This window comes from Taeniopygia guttata, chromosome 10 (assembly GCF_048771995.1).
Source record: "Taeniopygia guttata chromosome 10, bTaeGut7.mat, whole genome shotgun sequence".
In the NCBI taxonomy this organism is placed as follows: domain Eukaryota; kingdom Metazoa; phylum Chordata; class Aves; order Passeriformes; family Estrildidae; genus Taeniopygia; species Taeniopygia guttata.
The window spans coordinates 17904904-17926290 of NC_133035.1; the positions used below are offsets into that span (position 1 = coordinate 17904904).

Sequence of the window (21387 nt, forward strand, 5' to 3'; positions counted from 1 at the left end):
GACTTCTGTGCAAATTCCTTCCCTTAAAATGGGGGGCTGGAAAGAGAATCTTTCTCTTGCTGGATATCATCCAAAGTTTAAAATGTGTATAAGTGGGAACTGTTTCTTTCCCTATTGAATGTACTGGCTCAGGAAAATCTCTTTATAGCTGGGAAGCTGTGTTAACTTGGACTTTTGCACTGAAGAACTGTTGCTAATGGTTTCATGATCCTGTCCTGGAGGCGCCCTGCTGGTGCAGAACAAAGCGATAAGAACCTGAGCTAAAATGTGCTCAGTTGGCAGAAGCATTTGGACTCTACAGGCCTTGTACATCTTTCCAAATGCCACCCAGAGATCCTCAGCTTGGGGCTGCTGTCCATCCACACCTAAGCTCTTGGATCTCAGCACTCTCCAGTTCAGTGCTGCACTTTTACTGTCAGGGAAAGGCATTTATGACACTCCATGCTGTCAGATGTGCAGGTAACTGAGCCAGTGCCCTGCTGAGGTCAGTGGGAATTGACATCTGTGGGATGTGCTCAGGAGCCTGTACCTGTGACTGTTTTGAGCTGAGTCTCTTTCCCCAACACAGTGTCACTCAACCACATGACAACTTTCAGTTTCAGCAGGGCAAGACCAAAACATTCCGTCCTGAAGACAGTTCTGGGCAGCAAATAAGAGGGAAGAAAAGAATACATATGTGTGTGTGTGAATAAACTCTGTTTTTTGCTCACTTTTTGATGTGACTTTGGAGCACAACCTTTTCCCTTAACAAGAAAACACTTCAAGCTTTCTGCTGTCCTTCCGATCTTGGAGGGCTTGTTTGGCATTGCTGTTTGCACTGCAGAAAACCAGCCCTGGCTGCCTTGGCTGTGTGCTGAGCAATGACTTATAAAAATCAGTTGTTTTAGCAGACATTCAGTGGATAACAATTCTTGCCATTCCAAGAGGAATGTCTGTTCAAGTGCTGTTTGGACCCTAATGTCTGTGGAGCATGACAGGGTATGACTTCATATGTAAACAAAGATGTTTCAATCTACCAAGGGATAGTACTTCCTTTATGGATGCGTTGGCCATTTGCACCAATATCCCATTTAATGACCTGAGTGGAGAACAAAGCATTCCCTGAGCTAATGCCCAGAACAGTGTGAAGGACACAGGCTCAGCCTGGACTTTGTTTAGGGCTGATCAGCACCAGTGCAGCTTCAGTGGGGCAACTTCTGCCTTGCCCTGGGCTCAGCACAATATGAGCCCAAAGGTTACTTTACCCGAACTCTGTAAAAAGTATGTAAAAGAGGCTTTTCAGAGGTTGGGTTTAGGCTTATAAAGTAGAAAAATTAGATTTTTTTCTAATAGAAGGGAAGTAGCTCTGCCTGACTTCAATGACACCATCTGGATCTCAGAACATCTGTGTTGGAAGGTCAGTTAGGGTGAAGTCATGATACTCATATTGTTTCTGACCAGTGCCCCAGACCCCAGCCTGTATCCCACCCACACTCACCTGCTGGAGGCTTCTGGAAGGTGCCCCTGAACAAAGCAACTCCTGTACACATGAGAGTTACTGTGTCTGTTTTCCCTTCTGCATTATTTGTATTAACAAGTTCATTCTCTAAATATAGTAAAAGGGAAGAACATTCTATGTCTTCAGAACGAGGCACAATAAAGCTGAGAAGAGGGTTTTTAAAAGCTCTTTTTTAAGAAAAGATTTCTCTGACATTGTTTGCAAATTGTTATTTTTCAGACTCTGGAAACAATGGACACAGGAAAACCTTTTCTGCAGGCTTATTTCATTGACCTGGAGGGCTGTATAAAAACACTGCGGTACTATGCTGGATGGGCTGATAAAATTCAGGGCAGAACTATTCCAGTGGGTGAGTACCTTCAGACACATTTTCAGAGCTGGGATGGGATCAGGCTTGAGGGGGAAGGAGATTCATGGAAAGGCTGGCTTCTGAAAACCTGCAAAAATAGCCTGCACTTCTTTTCTATCTCAGGATGCATTTTAAGCAGATGTGTTTGAATATTGAAACTAATGGGAGAACGTAGTTATGCCTGGATATATCTCTGGAAAATAATGTGTGGGCTCTTCTGTTGCATTTTTAACAGAGAAGCTTTTGGTCAGAGCAGTCACACAGAGAGAACACTTTGGTCCAGGTATAGAAGTTCAAATATGGTTTTGGTGAGAACAATTAAGAGAATGGGCGTCCTTGTGGCATGATGGGCAATAGGGGGTATTTACAAATTTGGCCTCTTTTGTCCCTGCATGTGGGTGATCACTGAGGCTGTGTGAAGGACAGACACTGCAGACAGAAATTAGTCACCAGAGGAAGGGCTCTGGAGGGCTGAGCTAGTTCAGTCTGTGCAGACAGCAAAGGCAGCATGTCAGTCATATAAACTGGGATTTGTCACCCTCATTCAGAGTGGTGTAAAGCTTTGCTTGTCTGGACACTGCTTGTTTGTCCTGATTTGAAATCACTTTGAAAAAGCATCATTAGAAATGCTCTTGCTCTCTGTCACATCTTCTCGAATGAATCTAGTTGTTCAGCAAGAATGAATTTGAAAGGCAAATGTTCTTCCTGCTTCCTCTGTGAAAAGTAACAGCAGTATTTTAAGGTGAATGGTACTACTTTAGTTCCAGAGTTTCATCTTTTTACGATTTCTTACCAGGAGTGTAATTCCTGTCACATTGAACAGGATTCCTGTATAAAATGGGTTTTGAAACTCTCTCCCTCAGGGAGACAAGTGCTTTGTGTTTTTCAGTAGTACACAATCTGAATGAAATTTGTTTACTCTTCAGTGTGATAAAGAGTTTATCCTCCCCTCAGCCTCAACAGAGGGAGTTTACAGAAGGACCTGAACCCTGGTTTTTAAAAGGTTCCTGTGTGACTGTGAGTGGTGTTTGGCTTTCAAGCTGGCACAAGACCTGTACTCAGATCTTCATCTAACTGGGGTGTCCTAAAGGCATGAGTCAGGAGGAACAGACAGTGTTCTCTGTCTAACAGGGGTTTCGTTCTGTACCCAGCCTGTTAGTGTGCAGTTGTCTCCCACACATTCTGTAAAACTGAGGATTTTGACTGTTTTGTCCCCTTTTACTCTCTTGTCTTGCAGATGAAAATTTTGTCTGTTTCACCCGGCACGAGCCGATGGGTGTCTGTGGAGCCATAACCCCAGTAAGTGACAGTGCTGGTGCCCTGCATCTCCCACAGAACTGGAAATGCCTTGTGCACTCCATCCTACCCTGCAGCCATTTGCTGCCTGGCTTAGCACAGCTGTTCTGCAGGGAACTCCCTTCTCAGTGGCCTGATGTAGTTTTGTGTTTTACCCCCATGCCAATTGCTCTTGGCAACAGAAGTGCTCTGCAGTGGAAGGGTGGGTCTCCTAATCAGATGCTCTGTTGCTCTCTGAGGCTGACACCAGTCACCAGAGACCAGTCAGAGCTCTGACTCTCGCACTGCTGGGACAACCATCTCGTCATGAGGAGTGCTGGCTTTCTGCTGCCTCGTGCTGATGCATAGTTTTGGGTTTTAAATCATATCCATTATCAATTAATTATGTCTGGCTGCTTTCTGGGATTAAATCTCACTGAACAGAGTTTTCTTTTCCTTGAGGTCTCATTCTCTGCTGAGGGGACGATGTGGCTAGCTCTTGGAATGCCTCCAGTGTTAGCATGTGTTGCTTGCTCTGTTTCAACAGACAGCCAGGAAGACTTTACAGCTCATGGGAGACAGATTTTGTTCCTGTCTGGTTGTAAAATGCTTTGAATGTGGTATCCCACAGTTTGTGAAGCAAATGGTGCTGTGTCAAGATTCTCTGTTTGGGTACAGCACCAAGGCTGCCAGAGCTCAAGAAGTCTTTGGACAATGCTCTCAGACCTGTGGTGGGATCCTTGGTGCTGTCCTGTGTAGGTCCAGGAGTTGGAATTTGATGATCCCAGTGGATCCCTTCCAACTCAGGATGTTCTATGATTATATGGTACTTGGATCAGTAAGAGTTCATGAAGACTTTTGACTTTTGAGATAAGGTTAAAGATGGAAAGAAATGCATGTGGGACATTGGATTTGCTGGACCCTGGGAATACCAGGTCTGGACCAGATCCCAGAGATGTCTGGGGAAATTCTGCATTTTCCTTCAGCAGGACTGAATTTATACCCCAGGTGATGAGAGGACATGGTCTCTTTGGCAGTGTTCAGGGTGAGGCAAAGTAGAAGGTTATCAAACATTTCTCTTGGCGACTTCTCAGCTTTTCTGGCTGAGCAAGCAATGCCACTGCTGGTGAGCAGAATTTATGACTTAAGATCAAAATCGCAGGTTCCTCACACTGATCACCAGTTAAAAGGTATTTCCCTGTCACTGTCAGCCCCCTTTGGCACTCAGCAGTGCTTTGGAAAATATCCCTTTAAAAGCCTACATGAGGGATGCTCTGGAAGGTCACTGTAGGGGACAGAGTGGGGCTTGTAAGATCTCAGGTTGACCCTAGACCAGCAATAAATACAACAGAAAGTACAGAAACAAATTTGACTTAAGATCAACACTGTGTTTGTATAAAGAATGATTGGGGTCAACAAAACCACATCTGTCTTCAGTTTATTTAGAACAAATCTTCTCCAATTTTTTTTTCCCAGTTCAATCTTGATAACACCAACAGCCTGTGGGTTTGTATTTCCTACTTGATTGAAAAAGGTTCTGGCTATGTTTTCCTATACCAATTAACAGGGCCTCCATTTCTCTTGTGGCTTGACTATATTTAAATAACATTCTATTTTTATTTAGCTAGAGAAGTTCTTAGGAAGTGCAGCATATGGCTGATTTTTATCCCAAGGTGATATCATGAGGCAGCCCTGGAGTCCTGTACTGTTACTTTCACCAGCTACTCTGCAGCAGAAAGCTCCTAACGGAGCTATTTCATGCTCTGAAACTGTAGAAAAGTGGTGTAGGTGTAAATGGCTCAAGCTGCCAGGCCTCCAAGGAAACTTAGGAGAAAAAGACAAATGGGCAAATTATGGGATGTGGCCATTGGAGAAGATCACTGAAATGGAGCAGGTCTGGGGAAATGGGTGAAGCAAATTGAAGAGTAACACTTGAGACCAAATTCTGCTTTGTCTCAGGGTTAGAATAGAACTCAGGGCTCAAAAGCTACACTACTAATTTATTTGTAAGTGTGAATTTGTGGATTCCTGACATACTTGGCTTCTTTGCTGATAGCTGAAGGGCCTTGGCTTGAGTTTTGACAAGAAGTCCCCTTGCTGTTGGCCTGCTTCCATCATCCCTGAAGCAGCATTAATTATTTTTAATGAAAAAATCTTTTCTGCTGCCAAATGACCTTTCTGAGATTCAATGTGAGCTAGATTTTCCACTTCTTGCTTAGACTCCAAGATCCCCCAATATACATGACCATGAAAGAGATTAGCACAGAGAAAACTGATGTGGACTGGTTCCTAATTCCAAATTAGAAAATGAATTGGAAGGGAACAATTTACAATATGAAGGGAGTATGAGACCTCCCCTAGATTTCCATGACTGAACAACTCACTGCAGCTTCCTATTTATAAACTGGAACTGAATGATGTTATATAACTCCTAACTACTCAGCTAGTGCTTAACAGAGAAAAAAATAGGGTTTTTTTCAATGAGTAGTTGCATTCTGTAATTCCCCACATACAGATGCTGTACAGAAGTGATGTATCAGGAAACTGCCTCCAACACAGTATCTGTGAAGAGCCAAAATCCTACACAAAATGTGATCAAACTCCTTGAAAGAATGAGGTCACATCGTGCAGAAGGTTGTCCAACTTACAGGATTAATGTGAGGACTGCCAGCAATGTCAGGGATCTCAGGGGGAAATCAAGGAAGTTGTTATTCCTTAGCCCAAGCAAACACAGTATTATAAACAGACGCTCCTCTTTGTGGCTTTCCTCCCAGTTCCTTTCCTCCCTGAGCTGGGAAAAGGCTGCGTGGAAGTGAGTAGGTGACTGTGGCAGGCTGATCTGACCAGTGACTTGTGTTCTTGCAGTGGAACTTCCCCCTGCTGATGCTGGTTTGGAAGATGGCACCAGCTCTGTGCTGTGGAAACACTCTGGTAGTTAAGCCAGCTGAGCAAACTCCGCTCACATCGCTCTACATTGGCTCTCTGATCAAGGAGGTGAGGAAATCTCAACAGCCCCTCGAGGTTCTGCTCTTTTAAGGTCATAAGCAAGGCTGTGTTTTGAATTGGCTGTCCAGATTTTTAGGTTTTAAAGAGTCTGAGCATAACAAACAGACTTCCAGCTTTAATAGGCTCACAAAAGAAAGTGAGAACAACCTCTGTCTTTGTGATTGGCTGGGAGGTGGCAAACATCACAAAACCTGTGCATTTTTCTCCTTTCTCAGGAAGCTGCAGAGAGAAAAAAAGATGCTTTTCTTCACCTACCTTGTCTTCCCCTCTCCCAAATGAGGGAAAGACAACAGCTCGGTTTTATTAGACAATGGAACAAAGAAAGAGTGTGATTAGACAGCCGTGTTGTTTGTTGTTTTTAAGTGGGATAATTCAACTAAGACAGAGTGCCCTGGAAAACAATTCCTTGTAATTTCTGTGGTTCATAGAACAATTTAGTTGTGTCTAGCCTGTAAAGTCAACTGAAATAAAAGCAAGATGATAGATTGGGATTTTAAAATGCTGGTTTAGGGCTTGTCAGGTAGGATCTTGTGTGCCAACAGATCTGTTAATTGTACAGAGTGTGTGGGAAGGGCACAGAACCTTCCAGCACTGCTCAATACATCAGCTTCCTATAGCTATGGATGTGACTGACTGAGGAAAACTAAAGGAGTTGTAGATTGGACTTTTCCCTCTCAGTCTGTTTGTTAGGCTCAGTCAAATTATGATTTTGTCCTTTCTTGGCTTAGTCTGGAAGAAAACAAAGATATGTTGATAATAGACACTTAGGGCTCTTCCACCAGGAAAGGAAGTGGAAAAATAATACCAGTTAAGTATCTCCTACAGTTACTTGGCTTAATGAGATTACACAAGATGAGTGAGTGAGTGAGCACAGGGTGCAATTGTCATGACTTCTAGTGAGCCCTGCCACACCACTGCTGTTTTTGACTCTTGCATAGCATTCCCCACAAAAAACCACCATTCAATTCTGTTAAAATTAATTTTTTTCAGCTCAAATTCTAATGTTGCTGTTTCTCACAGTTGTCCTTCAAGGCAGAAGTGTAATTAGTGCACAGTAATTTTATTTGAAGATGCTCCTTTCTCTGCCCAAAATCAGCTAAATTCTTTTAAGTTTTTAAGAAAAATGAGTTACGTTTTTTTTTGTTTTCATCTTTAAAAGGATGCAGAAGATGTTACCACACACACAAAGCTATGTCTTACGTTCAATGAAATAATTTTTGGCCAACCAAAAATACTTGGCTTTCATTTTTGCTGAAAAACAGAAAAAAAATTTTGGCTCAGGGTGTTCTGAACCAATTTTTTACTTCCTTGTGGCTTTGCTGCTGACTCCAAACATCATTACTTGCACAGTTTGACGTGCAGTATTTGCTTGAAAACTCATTAGCCAAGATGCAAACTCCATTAAATGCATTTTTGTCATTGTCACATCCATAGAAGAAATGAGACTGCCCTTCCAATTTATGAAAAGAAAAAATGGGGAGAAAAAGTCTTGTGGGGACAATTTTTTTTGCAGACAGTACATAAGCAATTGCTTCCTTTTTTTTCTCTGTTAAAAAGAAGTGGCATTTATTGAGATTTTGTATTAAAAAGTCATTGGAAATGAAGCAAATGTATTATATTCTGGAACTTCATCATTGGAAATTGCAGGGAAAACAACCTTGTGCTATGAGTAGTAAGGGAAGGCTAACCTAGGAGAGCAATAATCCTTGAAACTCTTGTTTCAGAAAGTAAAACCAAACCAAGTCCCTCAGTTCTTCTTGTACTAGAATTTCACCTGAAGTTTTGCCATTTGTCTATTTTGGCAAAATTACTAGTTGGCAAATCTAGGTTGTAAATGTGGTGGAAACTTGCATAAGTCTTGTTACCATCTGCTTTTGTACTCCTGTTTTATTAGCCCCATCATCTAGTGAGGTTTTACTGACTTCTTAATCCCTCTGGTCCCTGAAGAACCACAAATGTCAACCTTTGTTCAAAACAAACTTTCATTCATTTACCCCTTGGCTGCAGCTGCACTGCAGTAGCTGGGGGCCAAGTTTGGCCAAAAGACTCACTCTCTTTTGACTTGAAACTAGGACTTCTCCAAGAATTCTTACTGAAACTTGGCATTTCCTAAGCATGGCTGTTAGCTTCACCCATGTCTACTCCAGCTGGTAGCATGCAGCCATGTTACTGGAAAGTCTGGAAAACAGGGATGTATCTGGTAGGAGCTCAGAGGAGCACAGTACAACTAATCCAGGCCTCCTGAGAAATGAGCTGTGCTCTCAAATTCTCTACAGAGCTGTTTTTAAACTCTGTTTCAGGTGGGTTTCCCTCCGGGTGTGGTGAACATTGTGCCAGGCTATGGCCCCACAGCTGGAGCTGCAATTTCTACCCATGACAGCATTGATAAAATTGCTTTTACTGGATCAACCAAGGTAGGTGATGGATTTCTCAAAGACACCTGCTGTTCCTCTTTGCATTCTCTTGTAAACTGTCATCCAGGCAAGACTGGACCTATGAAATGTCAGTGACTTCTGTATAACCAACACTTCCTCTGTCACATTCTGTGTGACAGGATTTCTCAGAAGTGTTTGGTATTTGCCTGATTCAGATCCTTGTGCTTGTAATAATCCCACATCTCTGAGAGCTGGGTTTTGCCAAACCACCACATTTCTGTAAGAACTGTAAGTAAAAGGGCTCTGACGTAAGGGAAGGCAGTCTACAGGGCAGGCTGGCAGTGATTTAACATCATGTCATTGACCCAGTGGAGCTTCTGGGCATGTTTGCCTGCCAGTCCTGCCCTGCAACTGGAAAACATGTCAGTCAGAGCCCTGAACAATTCTTCCTTGGCTTTAGTTACCTCTGAGAAACTAGGACTTAAATAAAAACATGGCTTCGTGCCCAAGGCCTTCTCTGCTGACGTGGAGGGGATTAACATTTGAGCTTCATTCTGAGACCTGCACAGTAAAGCACCTTCTATTTAGCTTTTTTTCCTGTAAATAGATGTGTCTGGCTTGTTTATGAGAGGGGTGGCCCCAAGACCTCTGCACTATCAATCACCTCCAGCCATCCTCTTCCATACCTACATGGGAAAAATGCATATGGCTTGGCCAAGACCATGGAATTGAGCAGACCTGAGACATGCAAACAAATCTGACTGCAGTAATCACTGCTGAAAATTCTCAAAACAGAAGCCTGCTTAGAAAAGTGAACATTTTTCCACTGACTGCTTTAGATGTTTCTTGCAGTAGGTCTGCACCTCCAGAATAGAGGCAGTGTCCAAAGAATGGAAATGCTCACACCAGTGGGGGCAGCTGAGGCAAATTCAGCCTCTTACTTCTTTGAGGAACACTATTCTTGTTGAGCATTTGCTGAATTCATCCATTCTTATGTCTACCCTCGTAATTGCAGAGTGTGATGTGAATGCATAATGATGACAAATTACCTTGAAAGGTGTTCCTGGTCGGTAAAGGTAACTCCAAGCACTCAAAAGATGCAGCATTTACCAACACTACCATCTAGTGGCTTTGTGTACATCCTATGCTTATCCCACAGGAAAAGGTGTGCTAAGCCTCTATTTCTATACAGGGATCACGGGAGCAAACAGAACACAATAAAGTAAAAGTTCACTGTGAGCTTTTTCTCTCTTGATAGTTGGTCTGATCTTGGAGTTTCCTCAGTTACACGCTTCTCTCCAAATCCTAGATCAGAAACTGTTAGCCCAGATGAGACATTAGCTGTGTGAAAACAATGGAGCTTATAAACTCATACAGCCCACATGGATCTGTTTGGGTTTTTAATGAAAAAGGACTATCCAGTGGATTAGTGGCAGAAGGAAAATCTCAGCTGCTGGAGCCTGTAGGCAAAAAAACTCCTGTAGACACTGTGCTTGTCTCCTAATCCATGGGTGTGCAGGAAACACTAAGGGAGACAGATCCTTTGCTAATGCATGTGTAATTTAGAAGTGTTTTCTTCCCCCTCCACCCATCTGTGAGTTCAGCTGCATCTCTGCAGCATTTGCAGCACAATGCTACTGTTTCTGAGCCAGGAAGTGAAGCTAATTCAAAATATATTTTGACTTAATTATTAAGCCCCAGCTTGGGCTCAGTGCCGGCTTGGAAATCCTGATCTTAAACTCCACAAGAATTTTCCCATATAGATATCTTCTCTTAGGTTATTAACTCACTCCTCTTTGGCCAGCCAGCCTGCAGTAATGCCTCTTGCAAAGCTGGGAAGCATCACTTATTTCTGCTGTCTCCAGGCCTCAGCTCTGAGTGACTAGAGATGGTCTCTCCTAAGTTCAGGAGTCATGCTTGAGTAACAAGGGCAAACCTTGAGAAATGCAGACCTGTGATTACCAGAGAGCTGCCCCATGCTTTCCTTCCTCACAGTTCCACACCAGGGCAAGAGTAGTTTTAGTCAAAAATAAATGTAAGGTTTCCATGTGCCAAGGTAAAATACAAGAACATAGTTATAATATGAGCAAATTCAAATATTCAAATATTACATCACTCTTAAGAAATTACCCTGCCCTAAAAACTAAAGGTCCTGAAGAGTTTTAATTCATACTGTTTCTAATTAGTTTACGAAATTCTGAAAGCAGAGTAAATAACTTCCCTTCAGGATACAGATGTAGTTCTCCCACACAGCCTGCTCTTTCAGACCTGCCTAAACCAATCCATAATTCTGAGGCTGGTTTTGACCCAGCAGATCACAGCAGCAGGAAACTCAAAGCATTGCAGAGTGTTCTCCCTGACCTCTACCTGCTGCAGCTGCCAACCAGGCTCTTCCACCCTTGTTGGAATCACACTCGAGATTTTTAGGGGAAACAACTCATGTCCTCTTTGTGTCTGATACAGGTTGGAAAACTGATCAAAGAAGCTGCTTCTAAAAGCAACCTCAAAAGGGTGACATTAGAGCTGGGAGGGAAAAACCCCTGCATTGTGTGTGCAGATGCAGACTGTGAGTATGGGCTGCTGGCTGTGCATGCTGTAAGAGGATCCAGGGTGGTGGGGTTTGTGTGTCTCTGCTGTCCTCTGGCAGCTCACAGGACTGGTTTTTCCACCCCAAAGGCTGGAGGAAACCTCTGCCCAAGGACAGGATACAGTTCTGCATTCCTGAAGCTCTTCTCCAACATGGGGATTGTCCCCATGGCCCGTGTGGCCTTCCTTTGGGATGGCTGCAGTTGTAGTTAAATCTTGCACTTGGATGTTTGCTGTTTGTGGGCTTTCTCTTTGGTTTGCTGCAAAGCCTGAGCCAAACACTGGGGAGAGCAATTTTATGCAAAGCAGCCCCTCTGCAGGCGTTCCTGTGACAGGGGAATTTTGTAGGACCCGATCTAATCCAGCCTTCACCTCTATCCTGATGGTCTGCAGGGCTCACGTTGTGTGTTTCATTGCAATTTTGTTACATGACTCAGTAGTACTAGGAGATATGTGTAACCTGTGACCACCAAAATGGTTGGAAAATCCTCTCCCGTCCTTTACAGCACACATTGAAAATCAGTGGTATTTGTGCCAGCTGCTAATTGTGAGCATTGCAAGGAGCTGGCCAAAGCTGGCATGCTGTTTTCTGAACAATCATGACTGAAACTTGTCTTTAAGAGCCAATGCATGGTAGCAAGAATTCCCAGAGCAAGAAAAACTGGTCACTGCCTTCAGTGAGTCCTTGTGGAAGAAAGTATCAGGAACTATGGCCAACTAGACCTCAAGACAAAAGGCAGGAAGGGAGGTGGATAGAATAAAAGATCTGGTTTGGGGGCAGTGAGGCCCTGTGAGTGCCTTCCATGGGTGTGGACCATTGTCAGCATTTTTAAAGGAGGTTTTCCAAAGAGGAGGGAAAGCAAGTCTGGAAACACTGGAATGCTGGAACTGTGCATGTGGTAACACTTTTCCCTCCTGGGTCTTTTCACAGTGGACTTGGCAGTGGAATGTGCCCACCAAGGCGTGTTCTTCAACCAGGGGCAGTGCTGCACAGCTGCCTCCCGTGTCTTTGTGGAGGAGCAGATCTACCCCGAGTTCGTCAAGCGCAGCGTGGAGTTTGCCAAGAAGAGACTGGTTGGAGACCCCTTTGATGCCAGAACTGAACAAGGGCCCCAGGTAACTGTGTGTCTGAGAAAAGTTGTTGTTTGGTTTTTGGTTGTGGTTTTGTATAATTTTCCTTGTGTAAATATTATCCTTACGGATGCGGTCCCAGCAGAAGTGCCGAGGGGTGAGTAATGTATCGTGGCTTTATTTTTCCTCTCTATTTTAAATATCAATTAATCACAACTGTTGAAATGTTATGTTGTAATTTTTTAAAAACACAAATGTATTTAATTCAGTTCTTATCCAGCTTTATGGAAGGGGCTGTCTCCCTGGTGCAGTAACACAAAGCATGTTGCAGTGAGCCATAGCTCTGTGCAGAAGAGTGCAGTTAAATGGCTATTCAGCTCCTTGGCTGTGTGGGTGATGACAAGTAGTTACAGCCCAGAGACTCCTGAGTCCTCACTTTCCCTCTCCTCCTCTGCTGCCTTTCTGATCCTTTGGAGAAGTTTCAGCTGAATTAGGAGGAAGAAACATGCCAAACTGCTGTCAGAACCAGCCTCCTCAATACTTCCAGAGCCTTCCTCTAAGTTTTTCCTTTTGAGGCAATCTGAGTTGTGATGGAGAACTCTGGGGGAAGATGATCCTTAGGTCAGATCTCCTAACAGGCCCACTGTTTGGTACCAAAAATAAAGCAAGTTTCCCAGAAACCTATAGCCAAGGCCTCTTTTTCTCAGTACTGCACTGTGGGTTTTTCTTCCTTGATGTCTCTGTAGGTTCCCTCAGAGAAGGGGTGGCTCTGAGGACATCTGCCTCTCCTTATCTGGATCTGAAGCTGCACATGATTCATGCATGGCAAAACCTCATTGTTTGCCCTCATGCAGGGGGAATAAGATCATGTACATCCCCTGCTCCTGCTGAGGCTGCATCCAGCCCTGTAGCTTGCCTAGAGATTTCAAACTGCTTAGGACTCTTAGGAAAATAATCCCATGTTGAGACTGGCTCCAGCAGAGATGAGCTGACCCTCAAACATTGATTACATTGATTTCATGAGAATAGCTCCTGAATCCATTCAGTTGTGAGTTTTAAAGGGTGAAACACCCTGCAATGGTTGGAGCATGTTGAACTGGGCTGCTTGTTTAACTTCATCAGTGTTCCCAGCTTCTGCCAGGCTGGCAGTGCACTTCCAGGGTGCACAGCTCCAGAGCACTTCCAGCTATGGCACAGCTCTATCCTCTGGGATCACTGCTGCGGCTCAAGGCAGACCCTTTGCATACAGACCTGAAATTAAGGGTAACAGTGAGTTGGAATAGCAGTGTCTGGTTAGATTTTAACTATGGCCCATCTGTTCTTTTTTCCTGCTCTGGCTTACCTGTTATACTTGTAGGAGAGAGCACACCCACACACACCTGAACTTCTGTGTGTGCAACTGTGAAGACCAGGATGGGAAGGGGTTGAGGGAGTGGGAGGAAACTGTAAACCCAAAAGCTTTTATGTGGTTGCCAGTTCACAGGGACAGCCACTTCCCTGCAGCTATGGCTCTTCACTCTCTGGAGCTTATGTTGTGGGCACATACAGAAACTTAAGCAGAGGAGAGAAATGATGCAGTGTCACAAGGACTTAAAAATACCTCTGAAAGCAGCAAAGATTCACATCTGTCCACAAGTTACTCTTCAAATGTGAAGCTTCCAGATAATTTTTCCCCCGTTCCTGAAGTAACCTGCTTGGCTGTGAGGGTTTTTTTATCTTGAACTGATGGATAAGGGAAGAATCACCAGGAAAAATAATTTGTCTTCTTCCTCTCCCCATCAGATACTTCAGATCCAGTCTGTTGCTTTCATTCTCCTTTGATGTAAGTCAGGGTGAACATACACAACAGCATCACAACAATGCTGCATAGATCCCATTGTGGGATGGTCACTGGCTTAGAAGCCAACAAGGGGAAGGGGTTGAAGCCAATCTTCAGGCTGACAGTGGTTGTAGCTCATGATCTCTTTGGTCCTGCATCAGCTGTAGGTGATGACAGTCCTGTTCCACAAGAACTTGAAGCTGATGTAAGCTAGTCCCAGAAAAGTGTTCCCATGTGCAGTTGTTTGTTCCTATATTGCACTGCACTAAATTGGGGGACTGGCTGATTCAGGTCTAATCCAGCCTTTTTGGAAGTGAGGAAGAAATCCCTGATGTGGATTACTGTTCACTGGCATAGATGCTCATGGCATGGCAGTGGGGAAAAGACTGTGTCAGCTGCAGTTATTGGGTTATGCTGATATAAACTGTAGAGCTCTGATTAAAGTTAGGTCAACTTTAAACAGCATTAAATTTAGACAGAAATGAGGCATGCCTCTGATGAGACTTCTCCAAAACTCACATGTGTCTGGCAGTGCTGACTGGCTGGAATTCAAAGGACACCACAAGAAACCTGAGGGGTGCTCAGGACTGTTTGAGTAGAGTGCCAACCTCAAATGCAGGCATTTTTAAACTTTGGATTCCTGGGAGCTGTATCATGGGAAGCAATAAAGGAAATCTGCACAGATGGCAAACTGGTTAACCAGTGCATTGTACAACTGTGAACAGCAAATTGCATTAGATGAGATTGACATCTTGGGGCACTAAACAGGGATTACATTCAAACAAGACTAGACTAGTTTTGTTATTTTAGAGCCCAAATACTGGGATTTGTGGACTGCAAGACCTAGTCTACAGAAATAAAACAACCACTAATTTTGGTACTTGTTAGTCAGTAATTATTCAGCCCAAAACATATAATTTGATTTATAAGACAGTGAATATTTTCCTTATATTGTAGACATGCACTTCAGGATTAAAGTGTGAAAATAAAACATTTAAGTAGAAAGGGTTGTGTCCAACAGCCTGTTGGACACAGTTGTGGACTATTTTGTAGGATTACAAACACTAGGTTTGCACATGGAAAAAATTCTCTTTGTGGTCTTGGCTGAAATGAAGCAAGAGATGAAGATTTGGGGGTTCTTGGATTTTCAGTATTGCAGTGATCCTCAAAAGCTTCCTTCTCTATTGAATTAGATGAACAAATAGTAGAATTTGCTTCACCAGATCATGTGTTTTTAATAGAATTCAATGCTTGAACCATAAATAATAGTGGAGTAGGGGACAGAATTTAAACAAGCCTTGCAAGCTCTAGTTACAATGACAAACAGTTCCACCCTTGCATGTCATTTTTACAAATGTTTTCTTTCCCCACTGTCTTTTCATCTAACTGTAGTTTGCCTTGCAACAAGTTACAGCTGTATAAATATCCTTGTTGTGTTTTCTGTGATGTGAAGTGGATGGACTGGATTGGTCTGGATCTCAGACATGCCAGGATGGAAAGCACTTGCAGATAGTTTCAAATTATTTACACTTGGCAACTAAGCAACCAGACAAATAGACAATGTGTTTGACACCTGCCAAACTCTGTATGACACTGTATCCTAAGGAGGGCACACATTTCTTCAGGCAGTAGCATAAATTAAGTGTGTCCTTGGGTAGCACCTTAACACATGAGAGAACAAAAGCACTTAGGACACATTGCCCACAGTGCACATGCTACTCACACATCTGTTTGCCTGGAGATGTGCTGGGCTCTGTTTCCACTGTGTACCACAAGTATCCCAAGGACACCCTCCTGCAGCTTTGATATTTGTCTAAAAGCATGAAAACTTGGATTGTGTGTGGCCAGGATTAACTAGGGACAGGATATAGGCTGTAATCTGGAGGAGTCAAGTGTGGAACACTCTGTGTAAACAGTCCCAACTGGCAACTGGCCCTGCTGAAATAAAACCAGATGCCTAGGGAGGGGGATTGAGCCAGAACAAGCATCTGGAGATACCTGGCAATCAGAATAATCCCCCAGCCTTCCAGGACACCTTGTACCAGTGGGTGGAGTCTTTTCTTTAACCACCTCAATAAATTTGTCAAGCTCTTTATTGAGTTTTTCTTTTTAACAACATCTCTGAAAGTGTTTTACCATCTCCAGCGTGCTGTTATGAGGAGTTTCATCACTTAATTCCAAATCATGTCAAGAGCCAGGTCTGTTTGTTTGAAACCTGCAGTTCTGTAGCCCACTGCTGCACATGGAGCATGGAAGAAGGGTCAGCAGTGAGTGGAAGTGCTGTGGGCTTCTGCACCTCTTCCCAGCACAGGACACACTGTGCTTGTGGAGTACATGATGTGTCCTCCAAGACCTGGTGCAGCTGTGCAGCCTCAGGGTCCTGTCACTGGGCTGGCCTTTCCCCACCCCTACAGAAATCCCTGGTTAAAGGCTGACAGCAGCACTCACTGTTTGAGATTACTCCATAGTTAGGAGGAGGAGTTAGAAAAGGTAGTTAAATGTGAGAGAGAAAAAAATTGCAGGTTTATGCCAGTTTCTAAGAACTGTGAAAAGTGATTCTGATTTTAAAAGCAAGGCTTTGGTGCAGCAGTTGGTGTGAAGTCACCCCACCAACAGGGCTTTTCTGGAGGTTGTTCATGTAGTGTGCACTGTGAAAGGAGATGGAGGCAGAGCTTGCTGGGCTCTTCCAGCTGGGGACAGAGAGCTGCAGGTGAAGCTGCACACTGCAGCAAAGCTGAGTTAATAGTTCTTAGATCCTGGTCCTCCCTCTCCTGTACTGATTCTGTTGCTGGCCAGATCCCTTGCTGAGCTCTCTAATCCATCTCAGGCAGTTCCCATACTGCTACTGAGATGAGCCAGTGCTTGGAGAAGGTGAGCAAATCCCAGAGCTCAAGTGAGGTGAGCTGTGGGAGCACATATCCAGGACAGGGAGGAAGGGAAAGGCAAACTATTAGATTAGATTAAACTGTTACATGTCACTTCACCTTCTATTTTCTGTGGCTCAGAGCTATGCCCATGTCTTCTCTTTCTCCCTGCTCACTCTCTGACTGCCACATCCTAAAGTGAGCTATAAACTGACCCAGTTTGACAGTGCCCTGCAAACGTGCCCCTGGGCCACATTCCATGACTCCTCTCTGGAACCATGATAATAAAGGTGCTGCTGTTTGTTTCTTTTCCTTTTGTGTCTGACAGATTGACCAAAGACAATTTGATAAAATCCTGGAGCTGATAGAAAGTGGGAAGAAAGAAGGGGCTAAGCTGGAGTGTGGAGGTCTTGCCATTGAAGACAGAGGCCTGTTTATAAAACCTACAGTGTTTTCAGAGGTCACTGACAACATGAGAATTGCCAAAGAAGAGGTACAGTATGAATCACCTAGAAAGATGCTGCTTCAGAATCAGAAATAGTGGTGATGAGGGGGTTCTATCTCAATCCTTAATTTTAAATGTGAATAACCCAGTAAAAATAACTGACACTGTGGCAGGCTGAGCAATTATTTACCCTGTAATTGCCAGTGAAATGTGTGTTCTTGCTCTGCAATAAAACAACTTTTGTAGGTTGCTTTATTGCAGAAAGGTGGGAAAAGAACTCTGGGACCTGATGCTGGTAAGGAGGAAAGGAACAGCCATTGAAGTGCTCTGAAACAGCCTTAGCATCTGAAACAATCCCAGATTCCATTCTCATGGCAAAATCTCTTGAGACTGACTATTTCTTTCCTATATGAAAACATGGTCAAAGCCAGATAAGTGCAGATCTAATACTCTGGCTTTCATTATTCATATGCAGAAATGTTGAACAAGCTGCATATGATTAGATGCTGTGATATTCCTTTGAAATAGAAGTTAATCTACTTTTCATCATGTTCCCTAATGGAAAATAAGTAGTTGCCAAAGTCTAACTGGCATTTGTAGTGTAAAGTTTAGCCTAGTGTTTTTTATGGGGCTGCTTGCTGTTCACTCCTGGCAAGATGTTTAAATGTCTCAGATCTGCCACAGAATCTCTAAGGAACCTGGGAAAGATATCAGTCAGTCAGGGCATGAGTTACATGCTAAAAATAGAGAGAAAAAGAGCTGATATTCCCATGACAAACCTTTTCTTAATGAACTGACTCCAAATCCCAAGCCATGATTCACAAAGCTTATCCAGTTCCATTCACTGGCAGTTTTGTTGCAAATGCACGTTCATCCTTTGCCTAGGATTAAGGCTTCACATAAGAGCCTGGATATCCCAAAACAGAGGCATTTATAAACCCTTGTATGAGCTTAAAAGTGGCCTAAATTAATCTGTTTCTCACATTCAATGGGTTTTATTACAAAGGCATTTATAAACCCTTGTATGAGCTTAAAAGTGGCCTAAATTAATCTGTTTCTCACATTCAATGGGTTTTATTGTGCTGTGAGAGCCTGCAGACCAAGAAGGGGCTCCACCTTTGATATTGTGCCTGATGAGAGACTCCTTTTTGGGAAGCCTTCTGTATGGCTGTTGTCTCTACTGGCAGCCTGGGAAGCCAAGTTTGTGGTCAAACACAGACGTGGTTAATGCACTGCATGCAAATAAAATGCATACAGTGACAAAATCAGGATTAAAACCAAGGAAGAAAACTTGCAGTCCTTGAAATAAATTAATTGTTACTTGAGCACACTCAGCTTCAGAGTTCAAAAGGAGAGTTGTAAATGGAGTAAGAATGAATCATTTGTAACTTGTCCAGATCTAACTCTGCTTATTTTGATTGTTACAGATGATCCATTACTTGTTGGATCTTAACATTTATTAACTACTACAGCACATCACAACGCTTCCTTTGAAGTTTAATTAGTTTTAAAGACACTCTATCAGTGACCCCAGAAGGCTAAGATATAAGATTTTAAATATATTATCCAAACAGAGCATCTGATTCTGATTACTTCAAAATTACCATGATTAGCAGATGCTTTCCTGTACTAAAGTTTCATTGATATCTGCAGATTTTTGGGCCAGTTCAGCCAATTATGAAGTTCAAGAGTATAGAAGAGGTGATAAGAAGAGCCAACAGCACCGAGTATGGGCTCACGGCTGCGGTGTTCACCAAGAACCTGGACAGAGCCTTAACCCTGGCTTCAGCTCTGCAGTCAGGAACAGTCTGGTGAGCAGGCTGGGAACACAGGGTGGGCTGCAGCTTTGTTTCCTGGGAGGGGAGAGGGATTTTGGGCTTGCAATCATGTTGGTAAGTTAATAAAATTGCTGATAAGGTTGTGGGCTCCATCCCCATATGTGCCATTCATTCAAGAGTTGAACTTCATGATCCTTGTGGGTCCCTCCCAACTCAGAATATCTGTGATTCTCTAAATGCTGCAGCTAAGATGTATTAGTAGCCTGCCTAATTCTTCATGTTCTGATCAGAAGCAACATCCATTCCTCAAAATGAAGTGGTGAGGCCCAGGCAGCCTGTTGAGAAATGGACTGGTTTTTCCTTCAGTCGAGGTATTTCTTTGTTGGGGTTGTAGTAAGTTCCACCAGACACTGTGACTTCCAAAACCCTGTATGTAGCAAAAAGCAATTCTCATGATCTTTAGCCAGCACCAGATGGGATTTTGCTGCACAAACCAGTATGGACAGTAGATGGCAACACACCACTGTCACAAGGAAAAGCAGCTAATTTTGCATACAAAATTTCTTATTTTATATTAGAATGGTTTTAAAGATGGAATCCCGATTTCTTTCCCACTCAAGGCAGGAAGTTGATCTGGTATCTGATTCTGATGCAGAGGATTAATTTTAAGAGTTGGCACCAGAAGAATCAGCCTCAAATATTTACATAAAAATGGGATGTTGAGCTTTGAAGGATACATGTGCTGAACATGGAGGTGCACACTTCCAGCACAAGCCATACCTGTGCTGCATGACCTTCAGTCATTTGATCATACTATGATGCTGGGGAAGTGTCTGCATCAGCTTTTTCTACCAAGTATCCATAGAAATAGGCCCAGGGCTTTTATTTTACTGTGACACAATTGTCTGATACAGTCCAAATGTTTTCTATACCTGGAAGGGGATGCTGGGGCCTCATTGTGAGTGTTTAGACAGCTTTCTGAGTAAACATGTTCATTACAGATTGTGCTTAACAAATTAGGGAATAGCCTGAACTATTTATTTTAATCATGACTCTGAACATGGTATAAATTCTAGCTCAAACATGGATGTCTTTGCCATTATAGGATATGAGGTGAGATGTAGGTCAGACTGAGAACTACTCAGATGTTTTCTGTTTCTGCAGCAAAAGAAGATTTTATTGCAAAAATCTGATTTCTCAAGTGTATGACAGAGAAAATTGAGAGATTTCAGACTTTTATTGTATTGTTGCTGTTGTCATCATCTTGCCTTTCCTTGGTATTGAATTGTCTTTTTAAAATTGATGTTTTTATTGTAGGATCAACTGTTACAATGCTCTCTATGCTCAGGCTCCTTTTGGTGGCTTTAAAATGTCAGGCAATGGCAGAGAACTGTAAGTTTTTCTCAGTATTTTGTTTCTGTGTGGGTGGTGAATGCAATAACATTTGTGACTGTGAAAACACTGTTGAATTTGCTTTTAAAGTTTAATCAGGCTTGTGGCATGCTCCACAGGGAGGTGCTAAGCCAGTAGAGCGTGGATGTAAAGCATTCCTTTAGGACCATCTTCATCTGCTTTATAAGCTTTTAATATCTGCAGTTCAGTCAAGTCCACTTGGAAGCATTTTTCCATACTAGTTAGATTTTTAGATAAAAGGAGAAGTATGGCACCATGGCTGGGGACCCCCCCCAAACCTGCTCCATCTTTCCATGGTGGTATCTGTGCCTCTCCTGGCTGCTGTATCATTGCTCCTTGTTCAGGTGGGAAGGAATGATCTCCCAAATCATTCTCCATCCCACCTTCCAAGGTTGCTGCTAAATTACACAAGAACCCTCTGTCCCTCTTCCCCAGCCTGGCCTGTTACAGAGGGGCTACCAGACACCTCAGCTCTTGATAGTTACTAAAGCTGACATTTTCAAACCAAGGTCACTCCTTGGTTAGACACAGAGCTGAGACACTGTCTTAAATATTAATTTTCATCTTGTATAGGAGATAGGTTTGCTTAGACCATTCAGCAGACTCCTCAAAGGAATCTAACACACCTTTTCTTTCACAAGCCAGATTTAATCCCAGAAACCATTTCCAGTAACTGTTCTGGTACATCTGCTGCTCTGAGACATTCACGTGCCTCATTTGCTAAGCACAGCAAATAAATGAATCCTCAGATGGGACACAGATATATTGAGACCTTATGGTTTGCTTTGCCTGACTACCTGGCTAATTAAAGGATGTCAGAGGTTTCCCATGGGAGGGTCATGGGAACAGAGCCAATTGTCACCAACCAAGAAATAATGCAGTGGTGGGCTCTCTCATCAATATGCATT

The 21387-nt window shown here is 43.1% G+C and overlaps 1 protein-coding gene across 1 annotated transcript in view; it reads left to right on the forward strand.

Annotated features, from left to right (window-relative positions):
• ALDH1A3 (aldehyde dehydrogenase 1 family member A3) overlaps positions 1-21387 on the forward strand; it is a 34019-nt gene that overhangs the window by 9544 nt on the left and 3088 nt on the right. The window contains exons 4-12 of the mRNA XM_002199913.7: positions 1718-1847; positions 3085-3146; positions 5988-6116; positions 8429-8542; positions 10967-11069; positions 12021-12205; positions 17172-17336; positions 18942-19099; positions 20384-20458. Of these exons, the coding sequence (XP_002199949.1) occupies positions 1718-1847; positions 3085-3146; positions 5988-6116; positions 8429-8542; positions 10967-11069; positions 12021-12205; positions 17172-17336; positions 18942-19099; positions 20384-20458 (1121 nt within the window). The remainder of the gene's footprint in view (positions 1-1717; positions 1848-3084; positions 3147-5987; positions 6117-8428; positions 8543-10966; positions 11070-12020; positions 12206-17171; positions 17337-18941; positions 19100-20383; positions 20459-21387) is intronic.